At 39.6% G+C, this 25,276-nt stretch overlaps 1 protein-coding gene across 2 annotated transcripts; it reads left to right on the top strand.

Moving 5' to 3' along the window:
• Window positions 1-372: 372 nt before the first annotated feature.
• atp2a2b (ATPase sarcoplasmic/endoplasmic reticulum Ca2+ transporting 2b) lies at window positions 373-25,196 on the top strand. Of its 2 annotated transcripts, none has more exons than XM_086300471.1 (24): window positions 373-1,042; window positions 1,360-1,377; window positions 1,469-1,551; window positions 3,764-3,868; window positions 5,587-5,725; window positions 14,297-14,377; window positions 15,214-15,299; window positions 15,613-15,768; window positions 15,881-16,022; window positions 16,161-16,327; window positions 18,298-18,386; window positions 18,527-18,629; window positions 18,734-18,865; window positions 18,983-19,102; window positions 19,226-19,444; window positions 19,550-19,673; window positions 19,832-20,043; window positions 20,298-20,518; window positions 20,623-20,825; window positions 21,007-21,092; window positions 21,195-21,328; window positions 21,497-21,614; window positions 21,762-21,882; window positions 24,184-25,196. In XM_086300471.1, exons 1-24 carry the CDS (start codon window positions 925-927, stop codon window positions 24,195-24,197), a joined length of 2,991 nt encoding a protein of 996 aa, XP_086156597.1. In that variant the 5' UTR covers window positions 373-924; the 3' UTR covers window positions 24,198-25,196. The 2 variants fall into 2 exon arrangements, with proteins under 2 accessions (XP_086156597.1, XP_086156596.1); XM_086300470.1 differs by having other exon boundaries at window positions 21,762-23,840.
• Window positions 25,197-25,276: the final 80 nt, after the last annotated feature.

Raw genomic sequence — 25,276 nt, 5'->3', positions numbered from 1 at the left:
TACTAAATAATTGATTTGCATTAGCTAATTATTTACAAATAATGGTGAAGCTATGTTATCGGACTGTTACTTTTTCTGGAATGTTCTATTATGAAAGTACAATTTGCCTCAAAAAAACCATGCAAATTACGATAGTTGAATATCAATAACAAATCATGTCCTTACAGTAAAAATCAATTACATAAGTATTTTTTTAAAGATACGATTGAAAATCATTCCGACTCACTGTCACATGTACAAACTGACTAAACACATGCTCCAGTGTACTGTTCCCACCGTGCAATGACGAAAAGCACTGAGTGTGTACGTAAGAGAGCGAGAAGGACTTCCGGTATCTCCAACCAATGAGGTGATTCCACATGCGGGCACTGAACACCGCATTCGAGAAGAAACGCTATTGGTGCTGATGAGGACGCTGCTGATTCCGCAACACACAGGCAAAGCGGGCGACGGGAGCCAAGCTGCAACTTACCCACATGTTTAAATCATCCATTCGGACGCAATTTTTCCGGGAGTCGCTGTTTTAAATGAAAGGGACAACATTAACAACATCCAGCTGAGACAGCAGCGTTGATATGGTTTTTTTCTCCAAGGTCTCACGAGGCAGCTAGCGAAGCAAAGCCGGCGAATTCAAGCAGAGCCAAAGGACCAGAGGCAATAGTTAGCTAGCTTTAGCCAGTTAGCCGCTCGCTAGCCCGGGAGCCGCTAATTTGTCCACTCTCGCCGCACACCTGTGCGCCGCGCTATCCTGTGTTGGAACTACTTAGCTCGTAACACTCATCGCTGTGGGTTTCCGCTTAAATATATATCTATTTTTAAATTTCAATTACGGTGACACCGAAGGAGGGGGAGTTAGAAAACCCACCTTGATAGGTTGAGGTTGGAACCAGCCAACTAAGCGGTGTCCTCAAGTGGCCATTCACCATGGACAACGCACACACAAAGACGGTGGAAGAAGTTTACAGCTTTTTTAATGTGAACGAAAGCACGGGTCTGAGTTTAGAAGAAGTGAAGAAACAACGGGAACGATATGGGCCAAACGGTAAGGAGCTGGTTTACATAGGTTTGTTCAAAAACAAGAAGCTATTCTCCCGGCGCCGCGTTATGGCCCATGGCTCCAGATATGTAACAGGCGAAAGAGCAAAAAGGAAGCTTACGTCACCATGTGCATGTTGAAATACTGGAAACCATCTCTTCTGTGACCAATTTTATGAGCAACTTGTCTTTATCATCCTACTACAGTATCATTGGCTGTTGATGTACTTCACTTGTGCTGAAATATGCTATTATGTATCAACTGCTTAACTTTAACTGCTTGTCCACCTTTTTTGCCTTCGTTATGAATGGGATGATCTACAGAACTACCAGCGGAGGAGGGTGAGTGAACCATTCTGGATGCTTTGGGGGGGGGATGACATGCATATGTTTAAAATGTATCACACTTAAGTTTGATGTTAACCCTCCCCAGGTAAATCACTTTGGGCACTAGTGATTGAACAGTTCGAAGATTTGCTTGTGAGGATCCTTTTACTTGCTGCCTGCATATCGTTTGTAAGTATAACACATGTTATGTTAGCAGTGCGGGTGATGTGTGCAGTGGTCTTTCAGACAATACTGGCTATTCATAGTGGTAATAATCAGTGAAGAGGATGTGACACTTGTACACTGGCAGTATTTTAATGATAGAATAGTGAGAGAGTCATTCATATGGAATACTTGAATAGAAGCACTCTCTCGCCTCAAGACTGATTACTTAGTACAAAATGTAATACTAAAACTTGGCTTTCAGCCAGTTGAACATCATTTATGTTCATTTCTACCACCATCCTTCTTTCAACCGCTCAGTGATGAGTTTAGAAAGCTTTTTTTCCCCTTTTCTCTCCACAGTTCAGCTTTGTCAGCCTACACATTGTATATAGTTATCATTTTGCAATTGATTCTGTGCAGATTATAGCTTAGGAAGAAAACTGTTCAAAATAAGAAAAGAAAGTCACCCAGAATTTGTCTGGTGACAAAACCCAGATTCATATTTTTCTTTTTTCTGATTCTGTGCAAACACGGCATTGCTCTTGAAGCTAATCATAAATTATCGTGGCTTCTTCAAGCATGTTGTTTTTATAGAGATTCTGTTAACACATCAATGCTCCAGAAGTCTGTAATTCAAAAGGAGCACTGACGCTGAGGCAGTTTGAGAATGGGTGAATCTGCCACTGTAACAAGTCTGAATGCGTGGCGTGTTGTTGACAAGAGCAGCAAACACTTGGCTGTTATAAAGAGAGAAGGCGACAGACACATGAGAAGTCGGTATACTTCAGTGGTGATTGATTTTACTGGTAACATACTGCTACAGTATAGCGAGGACTAATATTTGGAGTCATTAGTTGTCCGGTATGAACAAACATAACTTCTGAATGCTTTATATTCTTACCACCAATAAGTGGCGATCCCCAGCGTAGAGTATGCTTGACACAGTGGTAGGTTGAGTATCCTGTGGCTCTGCTTCTACTCAAGGATTGGCCACTCTCCCATTGGCTCAGACTATCCTGAGACACCAAGGCATGGTGACAACAGCCAGCTATGCTTTTCAGAGCTTATAAATCATCAGCTGTAGTACTCGGCCTTCTCTCAGTCACACCACATGCAGACACATTTACTTCAGTGTGAATATGAAGTTATATGCAGACATTTGTTAGATGTTACATTAAAACATTCAGGAACTGATGGGTGGAGTGTAAATTTCTTTAGTATAAAGTCTAAATTTGATGTTTGATTGGCAGTGTTGAAATAGGTTGGAGTAGGAGAGAGGCAGTTGACACACTTCTCTCCTGGCACAGTTTCTAAAAGAAGGGAAAGTGATTAATACCCTCTCACACACTTGGCCCCGTTCGCAATGCTGTCAGAAGCTGGCTTGGTATAAAATTTTAAATGATTATTGATGATTAAAATAATTTTTCCAACCACTATTAAGGCAAAGTGAGATTCTACCACAACTCCACCAACAGGCAAAGTTCATGGCAAACAGTGTAAGGAAATAACAACATGAACCTGACAATTACTATTGTCCAGAAAGTTGATTGAAAGGCCTCAAGTCCAAATTGTAAGTAACTGATCATAAATAAATATTCAGTGTAAGCCACAGTTTGACTTGTTTAATTTTGTTTGGCTGTGAGGTTATGTTTGCTGGTTTCTCACATTTAATTGATTTATTGAGTTCTTTTATAATATTTGTTCTATAAAAGGGTTGTAGCATTTCATGTGACATAAAGCTGGAGTCACTGCGCTTGTGGAGCTATTTGTCTTGGGCCATTAAATAGACAATCAGCTGAAAATAGCTGTGACCTTTTCACCTCCCTTTTCTCCATTCATGTGAATGACGCAATGTGGTGTTCAGCTCTGATATTTTCTGTTTCATGTTGTGATTTCAAAAGTCCTTTGTATTTTGATTTGGTTGTAAAGGGGCAGGTTTTGTGAATTTAGGCATCTTCACCATCAAGCCTGCAAGCTTGTTCTACTCGAGTCAACATTCTTGCAACTCTGTGAAACAAAGTAAACTCAAATGATACAACTTCAGTGAATAATCTAAAATATAATTCTGTGTAAATACTTTTTCTGACATATGCTAGAATATTCATTACTGGGTGTTCTTGGGTAAAAATATGCCATATCATCCCAGGCCAGGGACTTTAGTGTTACTTATAGCTCACACTTAAATATAAATTGCTTGCATTGTGTTTGATTCCCTTAATTTCTGTTTTGTCTGCAGGTCCTGGCCTGGTTTGAAGAGGGAGAAGAAACCGTTACAGCCTTTGTGGAACCTTTTGTTATCCTCCTTATTCTCATCGCAAATGCCATTGTAGGAGTTTGGCAGGTAAACGAAATTGCAGTTTTGAATCTGACTTCACATGGGTCATTAAAACTTGGCTACCTGAGTGAAACTTTCATGTACTGTTATGAATACTCGGCTTCCTTGTAAGCAGATAGGTTTTCCACATAACATCACACTTAGCTTAGATTTTAACCAAATCTACTAAATGGTGCTTAGTGGGGTGAGCAGGGAGTAGTTTTTTTTTTTTTTTTTTCCCTACCAGTTTCTGTCTTGCCAGTTATTCATCGTGCCATTAAAAAGCTTAATATCACAAAAATATGCATAGATGTTGTGTAGCTTGTAGAAGTCTCTCTTAAGAGGAAACTAATAATGTTATGGACAAAGAAGGTTTGATCAGATTACCAGTCTCCATTATTCAGATTATCTGACAACTTATTTGCACTTCTTCCTGTCTCCTCATCCTACGTATGCTTTGCAGTCAGAATAAATCTGTCCCCTCTCCATCAACCCTTGTATTCCTAGTATTAGTTGTTAGACTACATCAAGACTAGTTTGGATTTTTTTTCCTGATATTGCCTGTTTTTTGTTTTGTTTTTGTAAGATCCAAACAACATTTCAGAAATGAAGAAAACATAACCTACCAGACATAATGTTTTATTGGCTTCTTATTTAATTTTATCAAAGGATTATCAATGTCTGAGGAACAACTAGGGGTAGCCCTTCATGATAAACTGCGCTTAATATCTGTAGACAAATTAACTTCTTCCCTGGGGTCAGGATTGAAAGATCAGGCGTTTTGTTAAATAGGTTTTCTTCTCTCACTCGGTGCTGATGTAATCCAAACTGCACATGTGCTTGTTAAAGCCACCTGGGGATAAAATTCCAATTTACTATTTTGATTTATTTATGTGATTATAAACCACACCACACTATATTTCGTCAAAGACACCTGGTAGGCGGGTGTATCTCCGCTGGATTGCCTGTAAAAGTAAATGTTCGTTGAACAGTCCTGCTGAGGCTTGTGTAAATGGTGAGCTGTTAAGTGCCTGTTTGCCTTTGCTTATTCCTACAAAGCCACTATGAATGATGTAGAATGGAAGGGTGATCTGTTTGCTGCTTATCATGTTGGTGGTGGTTTGGCGCCTGTAGTTTTGTATATCTTGCTTAGCTTCCCTTAACTGGCCTCACCTTTACTGGCAGCCATTTTAAGAGCTTTGTATCCATTTTTCTGTGCTCCCTTACAAAGGTTATAACTTGTGTGCCTGGTCTTGTTATGTCTATTCATGTGCAGCCTACTTACCGCTATGTTAAGAGTTGCCACTCAAACTATGCAGTCTGTAAGCGATCGGCCAGACAAAGAAAAGTGAAGAATGGTAAGGAAGGAAAATGGTGAGACTGAAAGGAATATTTGGGAAAACTGATGTAAAAATGCAGCTGTAGTATTTAAAATAAGGACAGTTTTACATAAATTAGGGGTCCTTTGAAGGTAACTGTAAAGTGTTTCACTTCTGAAAATGTAGCATTCCTACTATTTCAGCCTTTTGCAACACCGCAGTGTTTACTCTGCTTCACTTCCTCTCCTGGTTCACTTTGTCGGTTTGCTTACATAAAGATAACTCTCCATTATGTACATTGTGAATAGCTGTACACTGACTATCCGAGAGTCGTTTTAGTTTCACCTCCCTTTTCATCCTCAGCCTCTGAGCTGCATGTGTGGTGCTAGCTTGTTTTTAAGTCGAATTCCTGTTTCTACTTTTAAGGAACGAAATGCAGAAAATGCCATCGAAGCCCTTAAGGAGTATGAGCCAGAGATGGGGAAGGTGTACCGCCAGGATAGGAAGAGTGTCCAGAGAATCAAGGCAAGGGACATTGTGCCTGGGGACATTGTGGAGGTGGCAGGTAAGACTAAAAATATCAGGTGTACACTAATATAAAATAATATTCCAGATGTTGTTAGATGCTGCCAGCTTGTCATGAAAAAAAGCAAACAACAAAATTAAACACACTGTTCAGGATATATTGTGAGAAATTTTTCATCTTTTTGTCGCTTTGGTTCAGGTCATTGAAATCGCAACAGGAAGTGCAAAGCAACATAACGATTGTTAGATTTATTCATGGTTTTTTTTCACCATGCTTTTCTAACAGGATAGAATGTAATTTCCTATTGATTGGTCTACATCAGTATCTGGTTTTAGTTTCCTTTTTTAAACTGATTGCATGCAGTATTGGTAATTCTTATCTAAAAACTTAAAGCTGTTTAAAAGCATGGCTGTAGTCCAGCAGTCATGTGCTATTGTTAAACATAAGATGATTACAGCTCTGTAAACATAACCAGTTATGATGTGCTTTTTACAGTGTTCAACATGTAGACACACAGCTGATCTCTCATCCTGTTTATCTCCCTAGACTATTTCAGAATAATTGTAGTACCAAGTAAATTATGCAATACAAGAGCAGCGGTTCAATCTGTTACTGAGCGTTAGTTGGCTGACCTCAGCTTGGATAGAGCCACACATGTTTATGCGTTTTGCGTCACTGCTCCTCATTACTCTGTGTTGTGTGTTTTCTTACCAAGACTTCATTTGGTCTCTTTTTATCTTTGTTCTTATACTCTGTCTTGGGTTGTATATTTTTTTCCCTTTATTCCAGAGGAAAGCTTAGCGGAGTGTGTCTGTAATGTTTATCACAAGCTTACAGAACGGTTGTAGAATGAATGAGGATCCACTGCCTCTAAAGTAAATGCTGTGCTGTGCTCTGACAGATTTGTACTTGAAAAACTATCCCAGTAGGGCTGTTCGATATAACGATATATATCAGATGACAATATAAAAACGTCTGTTTCATTTTACGCTATCGTTTGTTTCGTGGTGTCGCAAAATAAACTGTTTACGTCAATATTTTTTCATCGTTTTGATGGTCACTGTAGTGGCTATATTAATTTCTTAAAGTTCTCTCTTTCGCTTATATTTTATATAACCACACTACGGCACAAACGGCGGCCTTTACAACTTATGTCTAAAAATGTATAGTTTCATATATCGGTTAAAACACTCGACTCCAGCTACATGACGCGCAGCTGGAAACACTTCCCGCAAGTCAAGCTGCCCGAGATTCACAGAATTTACAGAAAATGTTACATTTTTGTGATTTATATTGTTATCGGGACGATAGAATTCTTATATTGGGATATGAGATTTTGGTCATATTGCACAGCCCTAAATCCCAGTATAACCTGATGGATTATATTCACTTTTTGTTTTTATTTTTTAAAATTTGCCACTCTTCACTCATTTTGTCATGATATGATAAGTTACAAATGCATCCATCATATCATGACAAAATGAGTGAAGATAAACCAAAATGTAATTGCTTCTGCCTGTCTGACATGACCTGAATAGATCCACTAAAGATAAGTATGAAGTACTTTAACCATATATTCAACAATTATTAACATTCAGCAAATCTGACATTTTAGTGGGATGGTCACTAATTCAAACAGCCCACTTTGCAAGCTTTATCAATGCAGTTAGATCAGTGTGATTTAGGGTCTGTGATAACAGGATGTTTGCGTGGCCATTAATGAGATAAATGGTTCCTTGAGTACTGACAATAACATGATTAACGAATTGTGTGCATATGTTTTTGTTATCAGTGTTGGTGAAACCAGTAAGTTGTATGTGTTATAAAACAGGATAGTGATGGGTATAATGTCAGTTGCAAAGTACCCTGCTGGACTGGGGTGCATGTGGTTTATATCTTTCTTTCACAATCTCAGATGCTTTGTCAGACCAGTTGTGAAATGCTAAGCTGAAGTGTGTGCTGAGTGTGTGAATTGCTCTGGTTTTGTGCCTTGCAGTCCGTCATTTGTATAGACATTTTTTTTCTCACTCTTGCTCTCTTTTCACTCACTATAATCCATAAGAGCAGTTTCTATTAGGGCTGAACGATTATGGAAAATAATCTAATTGCGATTTTTTTTTTGCCCCAATATTGCGATTGCGATGCGATATGCGATTATTTTTTAAGGTCTTTGTCTTCTGTATTATTAAACAAAGACAAGCAATACATCATATACTATGGCCAATACTATATTACATTAATTTTAAACTGTTCTTTCCTGGAAGACAGACCTCTGTTATGATGACATGAGGTGATGCATGAATTGATGACTGACATTTTTATTTAACTTCTTCAATCACAACAGTATATTTGAACATACACAATAGTTTATTTTTAGCTTACAAACATCTGAGCATAAAGTGCTGACAAGGAACCCTGGTGTAAACATTAAAATGAAAGTCAGTACAATGTGCAGATTGCAGAAATATACATAAACAAAATCAGTGGCTTTACCACACTCAGATTTTCGACATCTGTGAACTACTAGACAGTCATTCAATTAAAAAATAATATTAAATAAATAAAACTAATAAATAAAAAATACACACATCTTACTGATCTCTGCAGTCAGTAACATTACACATAAAGTGCAAACATAATAGCAATTGTATAAACACACACACAAACACGCCTTTAAAATTTAAAGGCGTGAAATTGGACGGTCTAGCCTTCTGATTAGCGTCACCGCTGTCTCGGTGGAGTTTAATAAACTCGGCCGTCTGCTTCTTGCTATCTAAAATATAACCAGACACTGGTGTAAATTCTCGACTGTCTCATACTTCTGTTTAATAAGTTTTCTGTTTGACGTTTAGTCAGCTGTGTGAAAACCAAGGAGGAACCCACCCGGGGGATTAATAAAGTTTTATTTTATCTAATCTAATAACTTTAATCTCAGCCAAACCGATTTACTCACGAACAAACAAAACACTGAAAAAAGCCCAACAATAACATTTTTAGGTTGTCTAAGTGACTTATATATTACGTTTAACCCGAGCAGCGAAACTCCGCGGTGATCTGAAAATGACGTGCCGGGAGTTGTGCCGTTCTCGGCCGCATCAGTAACCCTCGAGCTCCCGGCTAGCTGTCGAGCTGGTGGGTAGCAGACGCCTCTGAAAACGTCGAAGCACTTTTGCAAATATGGGATATCTTGATAAACCGAGCAGATATTTGATGTTTACACAACTACTTTCTCGCCTGAAAATATGTTAAAAGTTTATTTTGTGACCCAGAAAGATTAGTATGAGTAATTTTAAAACTTAGTAGCGGCCGCCATTGTTGGAAACTGGAGTTTGGCTGGGCCGCGCTATGAATTCTGGGATATGGTAGTAATTTGGACAGCCTTCGGCGCGTCGCTGTGACGTAATCGGTCTACAAATGCGGCCTCAGGAGGATGCAGCCCATGAATTTGGACATGTCCAGAGTATAATTGCAGCCTTTGCGGTTAGAAAATTGCACTTGATCATGTCGCGATATTATCGCAAATGCGATATATCGTTCAGCCCTAGTTTCTATCTCAAAATTGTCTCAATAGAAACACTAGTTAGTTATTCATTATTAAATTAAATTGTCTCACAGCTGATATTAAACAAAAATCCAGTCTGAGTAATTTTTGTGAGCAAGAGGGTCAGGATCTGGCATTGTCTGGGTATAGCTGCTGCTACTGAGAAGAGCAAGCTGTTACTGGATGCCCTTGCTTTTCTAAAACTACTGTGAAAGCAAACATTAAAAATGTCTCCGATATATCAACATTCAAAACTGAAAGCAGTAAACACAAATTGGTAGAATGAGTTGATGTTTTATGGAGCTCTGATATGCAAAGTTCAGGCTAAACACACTGGCCATCCATTATATTAAAAATGCAGCCACAACAGTGACTGATTAACATGGTGGTAGTTTGAAATCAACTCTGAGCAGAAGTTAGCAAATGGGGAAGGAAAAAAATTGGTTTACCCAACAGTCATTGTTGCATTTTCCAGTGTGAGTGGAGTCTTTCTCCTACTTAAAAAAATAAATAAAAAAAATGTATCAGGCCAGAAAGGCTGACGTAAAACTCCTTAAAATCACTCTGGAAATTGTCCTATTAAAAAAAAATTGGTGTGATAAGCACACATTGAACAAACAGTTAGCCTGTGCGTTTCACCGTTTTCCATCATAAATATTTTCAGGTGTGTTAGTTTGTACCAGTGTACTCAAACTGTGGGGCAGACCTCACTGAGGAATGTAAACAAGAGTTTGCTGATGCAATTACTGACCTGTTATTTACACAAAATTCAACTTGCATCTTTCTTTTTCATTTTTTGGTTAATGATTGATTAAAAATGTGGAATGGAGGGCTTGAACTATTTTTAACATCTGAATCAGGGCATGCCAAAAAACATGATGGCTGTTGGTGTAGATGGAGATTAACTGCTAAAATGCTCATCTTGTTAGAGATCAACTTTCCCGTTAAAATCTTTTTGAAATGGAAACACATTGGTGTCAGTGTAGCAGCAGCTGATTTATTTTATAGGCTTTGTTCTCTTAACTGCGTACTTCGTTTCCTGCGTTAATGTACTGGTTTTATTTGCTTTCTGCACTCGACTGACGTAAGAGACAATTCTTTGTTTTGTTTTTTTCTTTCTTGACATATAAAACCCATCAGCTCTGTTCTCATTGACTTACAGTTTTAACCCCAGCCTTTGGCCAGTGGTCACCATTAATGTGTTTTAGCCCAGAGGAAGAGACTAGACAGGATGTAACATGTAGAAAAGATACAGATTCAATTTGATGAATAATTTCTGCTCCAGATGGCCAGATTTCCTCTCTCTTTCAGGAGTGCAGGATGGCCTGTTTATTGTCATCACCCCTAGGTATTTCTTTGTTGATTTTTGGCCACGAGAGAGGAAGAGGAATAAATTAAGGAGAACAGAAAAGTTGACAAAAGTATTGATCCATTGTTGTAACTTACTAAACATTACATGAATGGACAATGTCCTGTGTTTGTGTGTCCTTAGGGGTTGTCTTGAATTTTTCCCCCCCCAAATTCTTAAAAGAAGTAGAAGTCATTGGGGAGGTGGATGAACTCATGAAAGGTCCCAGGAGACTGGAAGCCTACGTGCTAGCACATCAGAGAGTCTGAGTCACTGGGAGAGAAAATATACAGCCCTCACTGGACCCCCTGTGAGTGGGTGCTTGTTGTCTTGATTACAGACAGATTCATACATCCTGAAATTCAGGCTATATTTTAAAGTCACATTGAATCATGGTTTTGGTCCACGATAAGGTTGGAAAGTGGGAACACAGACCCTGAATAGTGTCTGAAAACAGCTTCTGTCTTTAGAAACTGATGTGGCCTTATCGGTTAAGTTGCTGCCTGACATTTGTCCTGCACTCGAGGGAGCAGATAATACAGATAAAACCCTTTTGTTCACAAGGGAAAGGAAGGGGGTCCCAATCCCAGGGGCTGTCCACTCTGGAAAAAATAAAATGCCTCTAAGTTTATACAGCTGCAGTCCTGGGTGACTGCAGCAAATTTTGTTTTGTAGATAATTGAAAAATATTTAGAGTAATTACTCTTAACAAAAGGAAACAGCCACTGCACAGAGGCACTGTTAACTGCAGTTTATGCTTATCGACCTAATATTAACTAATGCATGCTTTTCCTTTTGGAATTAAAATACGATCACAATTCCCAGATAAGCAAGCTTGTCATGATGATGAACATATTGTACATCGTCATTGGGTAATGTATGCAGTTAAGGGTCTTACTGTTGAATAGCATTTATAGTCTGTGGTTGTAGGCAGAGTATTCTGTGTATTGTCTGTGAAAGTGGGTTAGTCTGCTTGCTGTGACCTTATTCCTAGTATACACCAGTGGATTGAAAATAGCGACATGCTTCACTGTTACTCTAAGGTAACAACAAAATAAACTATCACAGCTATGCAGATGACACACAAATATATATCACAATGTCACCAGGAGACCGAGGCCCTGTACAGGCTCTTGGTAAATGCATTGAGGAAATCAATGACTGGTTGTGCCACAATTTTCTCCAGCTAAACAAAAACAAAACTGAGGTAATAGTCTTTGGCGCCAAAGAAAAACGATTACAGGTCACCAGAGAACTTCAATCTATACATCTAAAAACCACAAACCAGGCGAGAAATTTGGGTGTAGTGATGGATGCAGACCTAAACTTAGAAAAACACATTAAGACAATAACAAAGTCAGCTTACTATCACCTCAAGAATATATCAAGGATAAAAGATCTGATGTCTCAACAGGACCTGGAAAAACTAGTCCATGCATTCATCTTTAGTAGGCTTGATTACTGTAACAGCATCTTTACAGGTCTACCTAAAAAATCAGTCAGACAACTACAGCTCATTCAGAACTCTGCTGCTCGAGTCCTCACTAAGACCAAAAAAGTGGACCACATCAGTCCAGCTCTGAGGTTCTTACACTGGCTGCCTGTCCGTCAGAGGATAGACTTTAAAGTTCTGATGCTGGTCTATAAAGCTCTGAATGGTTTAGGACCAAAATACATCAATGACCTCCTGACCCAGTATGAACCATCCAGATCCCTCAGGTCATCTGGATCCGGTCTTTTATCAGTTCCCAGAGTCAGAACCAGACACGGAGAAGCTGCATTCAGCTTTTATGCTCCTTATATCTGGAACAAACTCCCAGAAAGCCTCAGATCAGCTGAAACACTCAGTTTATTTAAATCCAGGTTGAAGACTCACCTGTTCTCAGCTGCATTTGAATAAAGCACCAAATCCACACTTTAAGCTTAAATTTCAAAACTTACATTTAACTACTGATTTTATCTACTGTTCTGATTTTATCTGTTTTGATTTTATATACTGTTGTTTGTTTGTTTGTTAATTAGTTAGTTAGTTTATTTGCTTGTTTTATTCAATTTTAAATCATGCTTTTTATTTGTTCTTGTTTCTAATGTCTCTGTAAAGCACTTTGAATCACCTTGTTGTTGAATTGTGCTATACAAATAAACTTGCCTTGCCTTGCCTAAGGTAGGAGGTTTTCTAATTAGTGAGTTTTAAAAGTCCCACAGGGCCTTCTAATATTTCCAGTGACTACAGTTCCTAATTTCTTTTTTGTCCTCCCCCATACTGCACTTGTTCATCTTCTTCACTGTCTCATATCTGTTAATGGTATTTCGTTTGCACGCAGGTGACGATGATAAGGATTTTGACAGTGTTTGGACAACTACAGAACCAAATTTGGTAGTACAGCTGGTGCAGTCCACGAGCATTACACTTAACATGAACCCAGCATTAACACGCTACAGTAATAACATTTTTATATGAATTGTGCGCTGTACACATGATGTGAAATGGTGTGGTGATCAGCTTATATTGGTTTAGTTTTAAGTAGAATTTCCTCGCTTAATTCTGTTGGTGGCAAAAGCTGTCACCAACTCACGAGACTTGTCTGAATTAACGAGCTATCTGTATGCAAGGACATGTCATATTTGTTTCTATTTCAGCTTATCTGACGTAAAACGGGTTTTCCTTGCTTAAAAAAACTTTTTTACTATCCCCCTCTTCAAATCCAGCTGCATGTTTTCAACTGATCAAAATAGTTTTCCCATTTTTGGATGTGTGGTTTGCAGGACTCATCTAATCCCTCTTCCCATTCCTCTCCTACATCCTTTTTCTCTTCCTCTTCTCTGAAGGGTACCGCAGGCCTAAGGGTTGGTTTACAAGTCTGTCATCACTCTCCATTATCCAGGGGTCTATTAAGAGCTTCTGGGTCATTGCTTTTACCTTTACACTTTTAGGCCATGTGATGTTTTAGTGCATGATGAAAATAGTGTTAGTGTATATTTGAATCCAAAGTGGCTTTAAAAAAAAACCCACAAACATTTAATTTAAAAAACATTTTTAAGGTGAAGTTTGATACCTGAAGCACAAGTCTAGTAAGACTTTTTAAATGTTTGTATTTCCAGCCTCATCCCTGAAACGTTCAGTAAGTCTTTGCAGATCAGACCCACCTGCATGAGGAAATCATACAAAGTAGTGGTTGCTAATAAGTCTGTTGCTTTAATTGTACTTACTGTATTTATTCAGAGAAAACACTAGTTTGAAATTTGGTGTGTATTTGCATTTTGTGATCGTGTTACTGGGGCTCACTGAAGCCCGGTGTTAGTGGAAAAAATGAGCCACGATCTACTTGCATCCTGTGCAGGAGATGAGTGGAACATTAATCATTTTTGAATTCATGGCGCTCTCAGGCTTGAGTTTGATTATTTTATTACTCCCAGGGAGCATGAGATGGGATAACATGGCAGTTCATGTGTTTAGCATTTGTGTGTGGTGATTAATATTTATTTATAGCTTTTAACCCAGGTTTTCCTTTTCATGATAAAATACTCTAAATTTAGTAGAGTATTTTTACATGTGGGGTATGTGCATGCCTCAGCATAATGTTGCATCGGATAATTACAAAACTGCTTTTGTAAGTTGCATTGTTCAAAGTATCTATTCATTAGTTGTCAGTCCCATTCAAAGATGCATTTAAGTTGTTAAGAGGTACTTAGTTATATCCTGTTTTGTTTCTCTCCACAGTCGGCGATAAAGTGCCTGCAGACATCAGGCTCACTTCTATCAAGTCAACCACACTGAGGGTAGACCAGTCGATTCTTACAGGTAATTTCAGAGTTCAGCCATTTGCTTTTTTTAAATATTTACTTTGTATTTGTGAGCTCTGTGTCGTACCCACAAAGAGTGATTGTACATATACCACCATCTTTTAATGCTTTTCCATAGCTTTATATTTTATGGTTTCTTTCTTGTTCACGCATTGCTGCTTTTTTTTTTTTTAATTTATTTTTTCGCCCAGCTACCTCTGACCTTTTGATCAACCCAGACATGTAACAGCAGGAATAAGCACCTTGTCTCCTTTTCTGCACATTTCATTGCACTTAGTTGTCATGGCTGCTCAGCTGTGACAAAAATGAGTGATGTGAATAAAAGGTAAATGGATGATTCTGTGGGTGGATAATTGGACAATGAGGTAGATGGAAAGAAAAATAGAAGGGGAGAATATTGAAGGATGGAAAATGTAGGGGAGAAGAGTTTATGTGAACCAAGTCCTTAAATCGCTTGTCGTGCTCCGCTGCCTTAATTGGTAGCAAATTCCATGGGATATTTTAGTGTTTGAGCTATTTTTCTCCCCTCTTTCCTTCCCCATTCATGGCCATGCTGCCTGTCAAATGCTCCCTGCCTTACTCTATCAGAAAATGTGCAGTCTTGCACAGTTGATTACACACAGAGACATACACACATCAGATGAGGGGTTTGAAAGGCAGTGGAATTGCAGTATTTGATAATTGTCGGGCCTGCTCAGTCAGCTGCAAAGCCTTTTCTGCACATATCTGCCCGAAATGTCAACCAACCATCACAAGTACCACTACATGCTCTGCTGTGTAGAAACTGTGCGTCTGCTTCCCATTCTCTTATCTTTTGTTTTCCTCTACCTGCAGGAGAGTCTGTGTCTGTGATCAAACACACAGACCCAGTGCCTGACCCGCGTGCTGTCAACCAGGACAAGAAGAACATGCTGTTTTCAGTGAGTCACTCACTAGACCATCTTAGGTGGTTTGGTGTCATTTTACACTTTTACGCTTTTTTTTTTTTTTTTTTTTTTTGAGGTGGAGCATGATTCCTCCTTTCCATCTTTTCTATCACCCAGAGCACACCTATAAAAGCAACAGTGTGCTGCTATTTACATTTTAAGCGTCTGTTTTTGAAATTTGTTTATAAAAGTTACTTCTGTGCGTCTCTAACCGGTCTCAGAGAAGTAGTTATTGACAAAGGGGAAAAACTGTCTTAAGATTTTTAGTTTTCTACTGCCTCTTTATTTTCCCTCATTACTCCACCAGGGTACCAACATTGCAGCTGGTAAGGCTGTCGGTGTGGTGGTTGCCACAGCTGGCAACACGGAGATTGGCAAAATCCGAGATGAGATGGCTACAACGGAGCAGGAGCGTACACCCCTGCAGCAGAAGCTTGATGAGTTTGGGCAGCAACTCTCCAAGGTTATTTAAATTGCATTGTTTTGCTTTTTTAAAAATAAATGAATAAAAATCTAATGTTTATTCCATTTGATATTAAAAGATCTTTAAATAAAAAATAAATTTTTAATTCAAGGTTATTTCACTGATCTGCATTGCTGTGTGGATCATCAATATTGGACATTTCAACGACCCGGTTCATGGAGGTTCCTGGATCCGAGGTGCTGTCTATTACTTCAAGATTGCTGTGGCTCTTGCAGTAGCTGCAATTCCTGAGGGTAAGCTGGACATTTGCAAATGTAGTTCTGTCCTTGATATGCTTGCTTCATTTTCCACTACTTCACGAGACGACTAAAGAATTTTCATCATTTAATAATCCTCTTTTCTGCTGTGGCTCCGCTGTTGCTGTTTTGCAGGGCTGCCGGCTGTCATCACTACCTGCTTGGCTTTAGGAACACGGCGTATGGCCAAGAAGAATGCTATTGTCCGCAGTTTGCCCTCTGTAGAGACCCTTGGCTGTACATCTGTCATCTGTTCCGACAAGACTGGCACACTGACGACCAATCAGATGTCTGTGTGCAGGGTAAGAAAACAGTGGGCAGTCGTTTTGAGTGCATGACGGAAGGAAGATGGATCGTAGTGTATCTTTAGTGGATTTAATGTATTTTTGTCACACCAACATCTAGGCACATCAGCGAATCTGAGTTTGGTTTTGGGGTTACTGCTAAGTCCACACTGAGGAAAACTGGTTGGAATCTCTGTAGATTGGTTTTTATGTGCTAAAAATGCCTCACTGTGGATCTGTTAAATGGTATACCACTGTAATTAAACATTATGTGATTATGTTGAGTGAACATAACTTAATGCGGAGTTTCCTAATATTTTCTGGACTCTGAACCCAGCAACTAGTACTGAATTGTGGTAATATTAACTAAACACTGTGTCACTGTTTGACTGTAAAATTCCCCCAATTCGTCTTTAAACATAGTGATTTACTGAGCAATAAAGCCTACTCGGGCTGAATGGCTAACAATAACACAATGAAAGAATTGAGTTTTACATATTTGGGGATGAAATGAGATTCAGAATTACAGGTGTTTCTTTTTTTTTTTTCATCCCTTATTAGTGCATGAATAATTTTATACTGCATCTTTTTACAGTCTGTTGTAGTACAGCAGAATATGTATTCTTCCCCCCTTTTCCTTCCATCTTTTTCAGTGCTCTCAGCCCCCACCCTCATTCAGGCAGCATGCTGATCAGTATGCAGTAGTTAGTCACTTGCAGCAAAACCAGTAGAGTTGCGTAACTGACCTTGTGTCTCTTTCGGCTGCCCCTGTGTCTCTATCCCTTGCTCATCCTTTAATTTTCTGCAAGCTACCTCTGCAGTGGCCAAGATGCTGCTGTCCAACTAGGGCACTACTGAAATTTGCTGCCATGAGTGACCGAAGGCTTCTCTTCAGTGCAGTGCCCTTTTCTTGTTCTTGTGTTTTGTGTAGGACAGCCAGTGACGTCACTGCCTTTTGAAGTCTTGCTAGTGCCTGAGGATAGTGCAGCCATAATGCCAGCTCATCATTTTATTCAGATATTTCTATTTTCATCCCCTGAGCAGCTTTGTTCTGCTCCTCTCAGTTTGGGGCAAATGTGGAATGAATAATCCATGTATGTTTGAATTAATGCACACTTCTGAATGACATTCCTAACAGAGCTAGTGCTATCTGCCTGAAAACCTCTTTGTTTCCTCTCATGTTATCCTTGCTCTTGTTTTCTGACATTTTTTGCCATATTAATTTTATGTTTAAGCAATATTTATAGGCTGTAATTATGTGTTAGGCAAAGAATCCCTGTGTGGAGTCCTAACTTGTTGTAAGATGACATTTATTGAACCCTCCCATCAAAGCCCTTTGTGGTGTCTGCTTTGGCTCACCATTTCATCATTACACTCTGTTCAATGTTAGAGTGGACTGAAGGTTTCTTTGATGTCGATTGTAGTCTGATGCCATCTGCTGGATGCAGTGTGCATCAGTCTCTCAGCTTTCCCCCTTTGCCATCTTTGGACTTTGATACTCGAGTTATAATGTAATGAATACAGCATTGCACACATTGGACAGGAGGAGCTGGACGTGATAGTGGAAGACGTTGAGTTTTTCATTGGGAGCGATGAAATGAGTACATCAGAAAGACGGCTTAGGTTGAGCATTTTGGAGAAAAGAGTTACAGAAGTAAGGTTGAGATGGGTTGGTGGATGTATTGGACAAAGGATGTTGAGGAAAGGGTGAAGACCTCAGAGGTGGTTTGTGGATGTAGTGTGAAAAAGGACATGTCTGTTGCTGTTTTTCTTTTCTTTTTTTTATTGTACCTCTTACATTCAGAACTGCAGAAACCCTGAAAGTTACTTGATGATCTATCCATCTCACTGTATCTCTAATCCCTAGCAGGGAGACGGAAGCGACCCCCTAAAGGGAGCAGCCAAAAGTTATTTATACAGACAATAAATATGTTATGTGTGTTTCAAATATTATAATAAATTCAAAAATGTTTCTTTTGTTCCTCTAGATGTTTATCATTGATCGGGCAGAGGGCGATCACTGTTCATTAAAGGAATTCACCGTTAGCGGCTCCACATATGCCCCAGATGGACAAGTGTGAGTATTCAGTCTTCTTCTATGCCTCTAAGTTTTATTTGGGGCATCTTATAGCAAGATAGACATAAATGCTAAATTTCTATTTCTGCAAATGTGAGTTTCCTAACTGTTCCTCTGATATTTTTTATTTTTTTGTTTAGATTCCATGATGGAAAAACAGTCAAATGTTCCCAGTATGATGCGTTGGTGGAGCTGGCCTCTATCTGTGCTCTCTGTAATGATTCCTCGCTGGACTTCAATGAGGTTTGCAGTATTAATGGTTCTTGATCCTTGAAATGACATTTACATGTTTTGTGTGGCAATTTCCACATAAAAGATTAACATTGGTTGTTTTTTCTTCTTCCCAGGCCAAAGGTGTGTACGAGAAGGTGGGTGAGGCCACAGAGACGGCTCTCACATGCCTGGTTGAGAAGATGAACGTGTTTGATACAGACGTGAAAGGCCTCTCCAGGGTTGAGCGAGCCAACGCCTGCAATTCTGTATGTAATTGAATGCTTTAAGTCTGCTTTTCCTTCTCTGTCAGTGTGCAAAAATGTACAGCTTTTCACTTTATTAGAGAAATTCTTATTGGTGGTTTGGTTTTGTTGCATATTTAGGTGATCAAGCAGCTGATGAAGAAAGAGTTTACCTTGGAATTTTCCAGAGACAGGAAGTCTATGTCTGTGTACTGTACTCCTAACAAAGCACGCTCCTCAGTTGGCAAGATGTTTGTGAAGGTAAGAAATGCAACTACTATGCATTATTACAGGATTTGAAGCCTTGACACAGCTGCATGTTAAATTATTATCTTAGAGGTTGGTCTTTGCCTTTCTCATTAACTGATTTGTTCCTGTTCATAGGGTGCTCCTGAGGGAGTGATTGACAGGTGCACGCACGTTCGTGTAGGCAGTAACAAGGTACCCATGACCCCTGGAATCAAGGAAAAGCTAATGTCTGTGATCAGAGAGTATGGAACGGGCAGGGACACCCTGCGCTGTCTGGCTCTGGCCACACGAGATAATCCCCTGAACAAACATGAGCTGATGTTAGATGACTCCTCTCGATTTATCGAGTATGAGGTGAGAGCTGAAGCAGATGGATCGGATCACTTTATTATCTGAAAGCAGTTTTTTGTTTTTTTTGTTTTTTAAAGTTCCTTAATCTGTGATTTTCTTATCTTGCAGACTGATCTGACATTTGTGGGTTGCGTGGGCATGCTGGATCCTCCCAGGGCAGAGGTGGCAGCCTCTGTTAGGCTCTGTCGTCTCGCTGGCATCCGAGTAATTATGATTACCGGAGACAACAAGGGTATGTGACAGTTGTATCTGAAAAATTAAAAGCGAAACAAATCAGAACACTCTGCTACTCTACAGATAATAAAAAAACATGGCAAATACGGCTTAACCAGCTTGTTTCTTTCCCAGACGCCTGAAGTAATAATTACTGCGTTCTCATGTATATTCCAGGGACGGCTGTGGCTATTTGCAGGCGCATTGGTATTTTTAGAGAAGATGATGACGTTTCCAGCATGGCTTTCACTGGCCGAGAGTTTGATGATCTGTCACCTGCGCAGCAGAGAGAGGCTGTGGTCAAGGCTCGCTGCTTTGCACGGGTTGAGCCTTCACATAAATCCAAGATTGTTGAGTATCTGCAGTCCTATGATGAGATCACAGCTATGGTAAGAAAAAATGGTGTTCTTCAGTCATGCATGCACGAAAGCATCTAAAACCAACCGTGCCATTTCTTTTCTAGATTTTTAATGTCTTATACCTTTTGGCTTTGTCACAGTTTTCTGCTGTTTTTCCCTTTTTTTTGCTTAGATTAAAGGAGCACTTGGATAAAGACGAGTTTCATTTCATTTCAGACGAGTCATTTATTTCAGACTATAAAACTCTGAATATTTTCCTGTCCTGCTTTTCATTCTCTCCTCAGACTGGTGATGGTGTAAATGACGCCCCTGCTCTGAAGAAGGCTGAGATTGGCATTGCCATGGGCTCGGGTACAGCTGTGGCCAAGACCGCCTCTGAGATGGTGCTGGCTGATGACAACTTTTCCACCATTGTTGCTGCAGTTGAGGAAGGAAGAGCCATTTATAACAACATGAAGCAGTTTATCAGATACCTCATCTCCTCAAATGTGGGCGAAGTTGTCTGGTGAGAATGACTTGCTTTTACAAACACACTTCATTCTTCTGAAATAAACACACATTATGGTTTTAGGGCACTTGATCATTTGTCATTCCTCTTTTTTTGTGCAGCATCTTTCTGACTGCAGCTCTGGGCTTTCCTGAAGCTCTCATTCCCGTCCAACTGCTCTGGGTCAACCTGGTGACTGATGGTTTGCCTGCCACCGCTCTAGGTTTCAACCCACCAGACTTGGACATCATGAATAAGCCTCCACGCAATGCTCGTGAGCCGCTCATCTCTGGATGGCTTTTCTTCAGATACCTAGCTATTGGATGTAAGTAGTGAAAATCAAAGAGTGTACATATGCGCTATGTGATACTCTGCTTTATACTGTATACAGCAAATAATTTGCAAGACGGCTGCTGCTACTCCTATATGTTTAAGTTTTAATTGCTGTTTCATGAGCATCTGTGCCATTGTCTGTGTATGAATGATTTTTTCTTTGTGTGCGTCAGGTTATGTTGGTGCTGCCACTGTTGGTGCTGCTGCCTGGTGGTTTGTTGCAGCTGAGGATGGACCAAGGATCACCTTTTACCAGCTGGTAGAGCTTAATAACGCTATCATGCTAATTTGCTGCACTTTAATATGCCAGATTCTTCTGTTGGAGAACGTTGCTGATCTTTTTTTTCTTTCCGCCTCTTAGAGCCATTTTCTGCAGTGTGGTCCAGAAAATCCAGACTACCAGGGCATGGACTGCAAAGTGTTTGAGTCTCCTTACCCCATGACCATGGCCCTGTCTGTACTGGTCACGATTGAGATGTGCAATGCCCTTAATAGGTTAGGCATCTTTCCCAGCTGTTGATCTTCAGCTCCTCTTTTACGTTCACTCTCCGTGTGTGTGTGTGTGTGTGTGTGTGTGATGTTGGGAAATAAAGATTCATGAGTTTTTCTTTTCGAGTGAGTGACTTTTTAACAACCATCACCATTTGTCTGTGTTCCTCACAGCGTGTCAGAGAACCAGTCCCTGCTGCGGATGCCTCCGTGGGAGAACGTGTGGCTGCTGGGAGCCATCTGCCTCTCCATGTCCCTTCACTTCCTCATCCTCTATGTGGAACCTCTGCCAGTGAGCATTATTTTTCATTTTGACACAAAGAGTTTGTTTTACTGTCATCTGGATGCAGAGCACAAGAAAAGAAACATTGCTGTGTTGGCAAATTTCCTAATTCTGTTACTTTGTTCATTGCTGTTTCTGTTGTTTCTTCTTTTCCAGATCATTTTCCAGATCACACCCCTGAATCTGACCCAGTGGCTTATGGTGCTCAAGATCTCGCTCCCTGTCATTCTACTGGACGAACTGCTCAAGTTTGCTGCCAGGAACTACCTGGAGCCCGGTAAAGACCTGGAGAAGCCTGCCAACTCCAAAGGCTGCTCCCTGTCTGCATGTATGGAGGGAATCTCGTGGCCCTTTGTGGCCATTTCCCTCCCGTTGGTCCTCTGGATCTACAGCTGCGACACTAACATGGCCGACATGTTCTGGTCCTGACTGACTTGAGCACAACCTCGACTTTTCCATTCCCCACCCACTGCCATCACTTCCCTCTTTCCCTCTCCTCTTCTCTCTCTGCCTTCTGTAATGTGCGTAGCTAGTGCGTGTGTGTGTGCATTTGTAGAGTTAGTGTGTGTGCCTCTGCGTGCCACCACGTGCGTAAGAGAAAGGACCAACTTTGACACATAACAAATAATATAAAATGTTAACACTGAGAAGACGTCTGTTTTGAGGTGGTATAGGAATAATGAATGGGTGAGGCTTTAAATGTGAGTGTTAGAAGACCATCACTCCCATAGCTGTGGACTTTTTTTGTTGCTGGTGTGAAAGAAAATGTACCGTTGCCAGTTATTATTTTTGTTCATGTCAATATTGCCTTTATGGTTCATATTTTAATGATGGTGGGAATAACATGTCCTGTGTCACTACAGTATAAACAGCAAAATTCGGTCTTTTTTTGTTTTGTTTCCCTCTTGATGAAAAGGAAAATTAGGATATCAGAAATAATTTGATCTGTACAGAGACTGAACACTATTTTATGCAACTTTTTTTATGGCTTTGTAAATTGTTTGACCAGCGTGGCTTAGACATACCGCCTTGATTTATTTTCTGATGTTTACCATTGTGTCTTCAGTATAAACTCAGAACTCTTTCAGAGAGGACGAGCTCCATGTGGCAGACAAGGACGGGGGGGAAGGTTTGGGAGTGAAACATTTGAATGCTTAGCTAACAACAAAAAAAGACAACAAAAGAAAACCTTTGATAAACAAAAGCCGCATGTCCTGTGACAAAGCATGAACTGTATGTGTTTCTCATTCTAATTTAATTGTGTATGGTCCCCCATGTTAGAGCGAAAATTAACTTCATAGATGTTTTTTGTTTTTTTTAACTATAATGATCGAAAATAAGTAAGTTTTTCTGCACTGGGCAGAGCACAGCTACCTCAATATAAGATTTTTCTTTTGCTCATCTTGAGATACTTTTCCTCAACAGTCTTGCTAAAGCGTAACATCTGAGGTGTGCCCCTATTTGCTTGTGCAGAAAACAACGAACAAAATCTCTCGTCCCTCTAACATTTTAAAGAATATATTTTGTGTTGATTTGTGACATTAACTTTATTTGTGTGTGTGTTCTGAGACAGAACTGGGTGGGGATGTTGTAAGGTGACTACCATCTCCATGGCGTTTGATTCAAAGGATCATAATATTAAAATTTTAAGGAAGAATACTAATACAGCAGCTGCTCCAATGAATGGACTTTGGTTTACAAATTAAAAAACGCCCAAATGTTGTCATTTTTGTTTTTTTACTTTAAGAAAAATACACTCATGAACCCTTTGAATCAAGTGTTTTCTGTCTTTATTTAATACAATATAGACCCATGATATTCAATATTATTCATATCCATTTTTTGTATGTGCATATAATACTTGAATACAGACCATTTCAGACATGTGAATGCTTCGGTTTTCTTGGCACAACATTGCAGGCATGAGCTATTCATGGCATAAGAACCTGTGTGTTTGACTCTTAGACTATTCTTTAGGGGACTTAGTTTATGTTTGGTATACCATGCTTTACAGTAGTCTGTACTCGTTGGATCAGAGCCTATTCAGTCTACACTCATCTTAAGCATCACTGTTTGGAAATTCTGACGTGAGAAAAGCCCATCATTAGCATGTGTTTTGAAGCCTGGGTTTATTCGTGCTTGTGCGTGTTCCTCTTAACAGCTGTGTGCTTTTTTTTTTTTTCTTTCTCTCCTTTCTCCCCCTCAATGCCTACCACTGGCCACCCTGTCACTAGAGTGAGTATCCATTTCCAGATATGCTAAATTAACAAGAGAAGACTCTTATAAAACAAAACGAATGGGTGTCTTGTTATTAAATTGGGAAGCATACGAGTAACTGAAGGGATGCAAGGGAGTCTTTAAGGACTACCAGTACATAGACAAACAGAACAACTTGACTTTGGCCACATGCCACTACTGTGAATGCCACCGAGTGCTGTTCTTTTCACCCCTCTCACACTTGCTTATGTTCACGAAATCCTCTCTTGTGGTAGAAAATGTACAGTGTAACAAATAATGGGAATACTTGTCACCATTTTTAAGAGTTTTGTGCTAACTGTTTTTCCTCTTCCTTTTTTAGGTTGGCTCTCATAAATGCTTCGTATATAAGAGTAGCCTCTAAAGTTGCAGCCATCCTACAACCCAGGGTGTCCACTCACTCTGGCTTCACACACCTCAGACACCATGATGACCAGCAGTATGTACCGTTGTGCAGACAGGAAAAAAAGTAAATAATTAGGACACGTTTTACAGTAATGAGACCAAATATGTAAGGATGTACTTCAAAAGGGTTTGGGAGCTTATCCTAGCTCCTTTTGCCCAATGCATCACGACACGTGACCACATACTTCTCGAGACACTTGTACCTCCGCGTGCAGATGCTAAATCATCAACACTTATGTTTTGTGTGCAGGGAACTTCTTAACGGCCTCAACGATCCCTCTTGCATGATGAACATATTTCCAACTTCCATGGTAGCTTGTCACATAGAGAATCTTTAAAACACTGGGTTGAATGGTCTTAGGTCTACATCAGTGTAAAAAATAGGAACATTCATGCATGCGTTTCAGCTGTATGTAGGCTTTGCAGTTTGTATTTATAGATTCTAATGTATTATAGTCAGATAACATTAAGATATATTGCAAAAATCACTGTTTTTATTGTAATGGTTTGGGTAATTTGCACAATATTAATGTGGATAAATGAGTGATGCTAAACTTGACTGTACTTTGGTCATTTGAATTTTACTCCTACTGTAGGCTGATCACTGACCCATTTACTTTGAAGAAGTCTTTTGCGATGAGTACAACCGACTGACACTGATTCATTGGTAATCCTGCAATACAACAGTGTTCTGTTTTCTTATTGCCTCTGTATAATTCTGATAATGTATCCTTATGAACTGCTGTAAAACTGTGATCTAATTCGGGGGAAGGGACGGTAGAAACTCTTCAGCGAAACCTGGTTGAAGAACAATAGTAACCATATTTTAAAAAAACAAAACAAAAGACGATCATTATTGAAGACTTGTAATGGTTACCATGCATTACTGAGGTTGTGATTTCAGGTAAATAAAAATACATAGCATTTGAATTGTCTGCTTCTTCCTTTTATTATTGTACTGAAGTTATGGTAAATGGACTGGTTCTTCCTCTACTCTACCTGAGCGCTCA

Source organism: Aulonocara sp. 'chitande type north' Nkhata Bay, linkage group LG7, assembly GCF_057382095.1.
Source record: "Aulonocara sp. 'chitande type north' Nkhata Bay isolate Kocher_YH1m ecotype deep benthic linkage group LG7, A_spYH_male_GT1.1, whole genome shotgun sequence".
In the NCBI taxonomy this organism is placed as follows: domain Eukaryota; kingdom Metazoa; phylum Chordata; class Actinopteri; order Cichliformes; family Cichlidae; genus Aulonocara; species Aulonocara sp. 'chitande type north' Nkhata Bay.
Note: the sequence above shows the minus strand (reverse complement) of the source record. Positions and strands in the feature narration are given on the sequence as shown.

Coding starts and splice junctions, on each gene's coding strand:
- atp2a2b (XM_086300470.1), top strand. CDS start 925: ATGGACAACGCACACACAAAGACGGTGGAAGAAGTTTACAGCTTTTTT. Junction 18,866..18,982: donor GAGCCAACGCCTGCAATTCT/GTATGTAATTGA, acceptor TTGCATATTTAG/GTGATCAAGCAGCTGATGAA. Junction 21,615..21,761: donor TCTATGTGGAACCTCTGCCA/GTGAGCATTATT, acceptor CTTCTTTTCCAG/ATCATTTTCCAGATCACACC.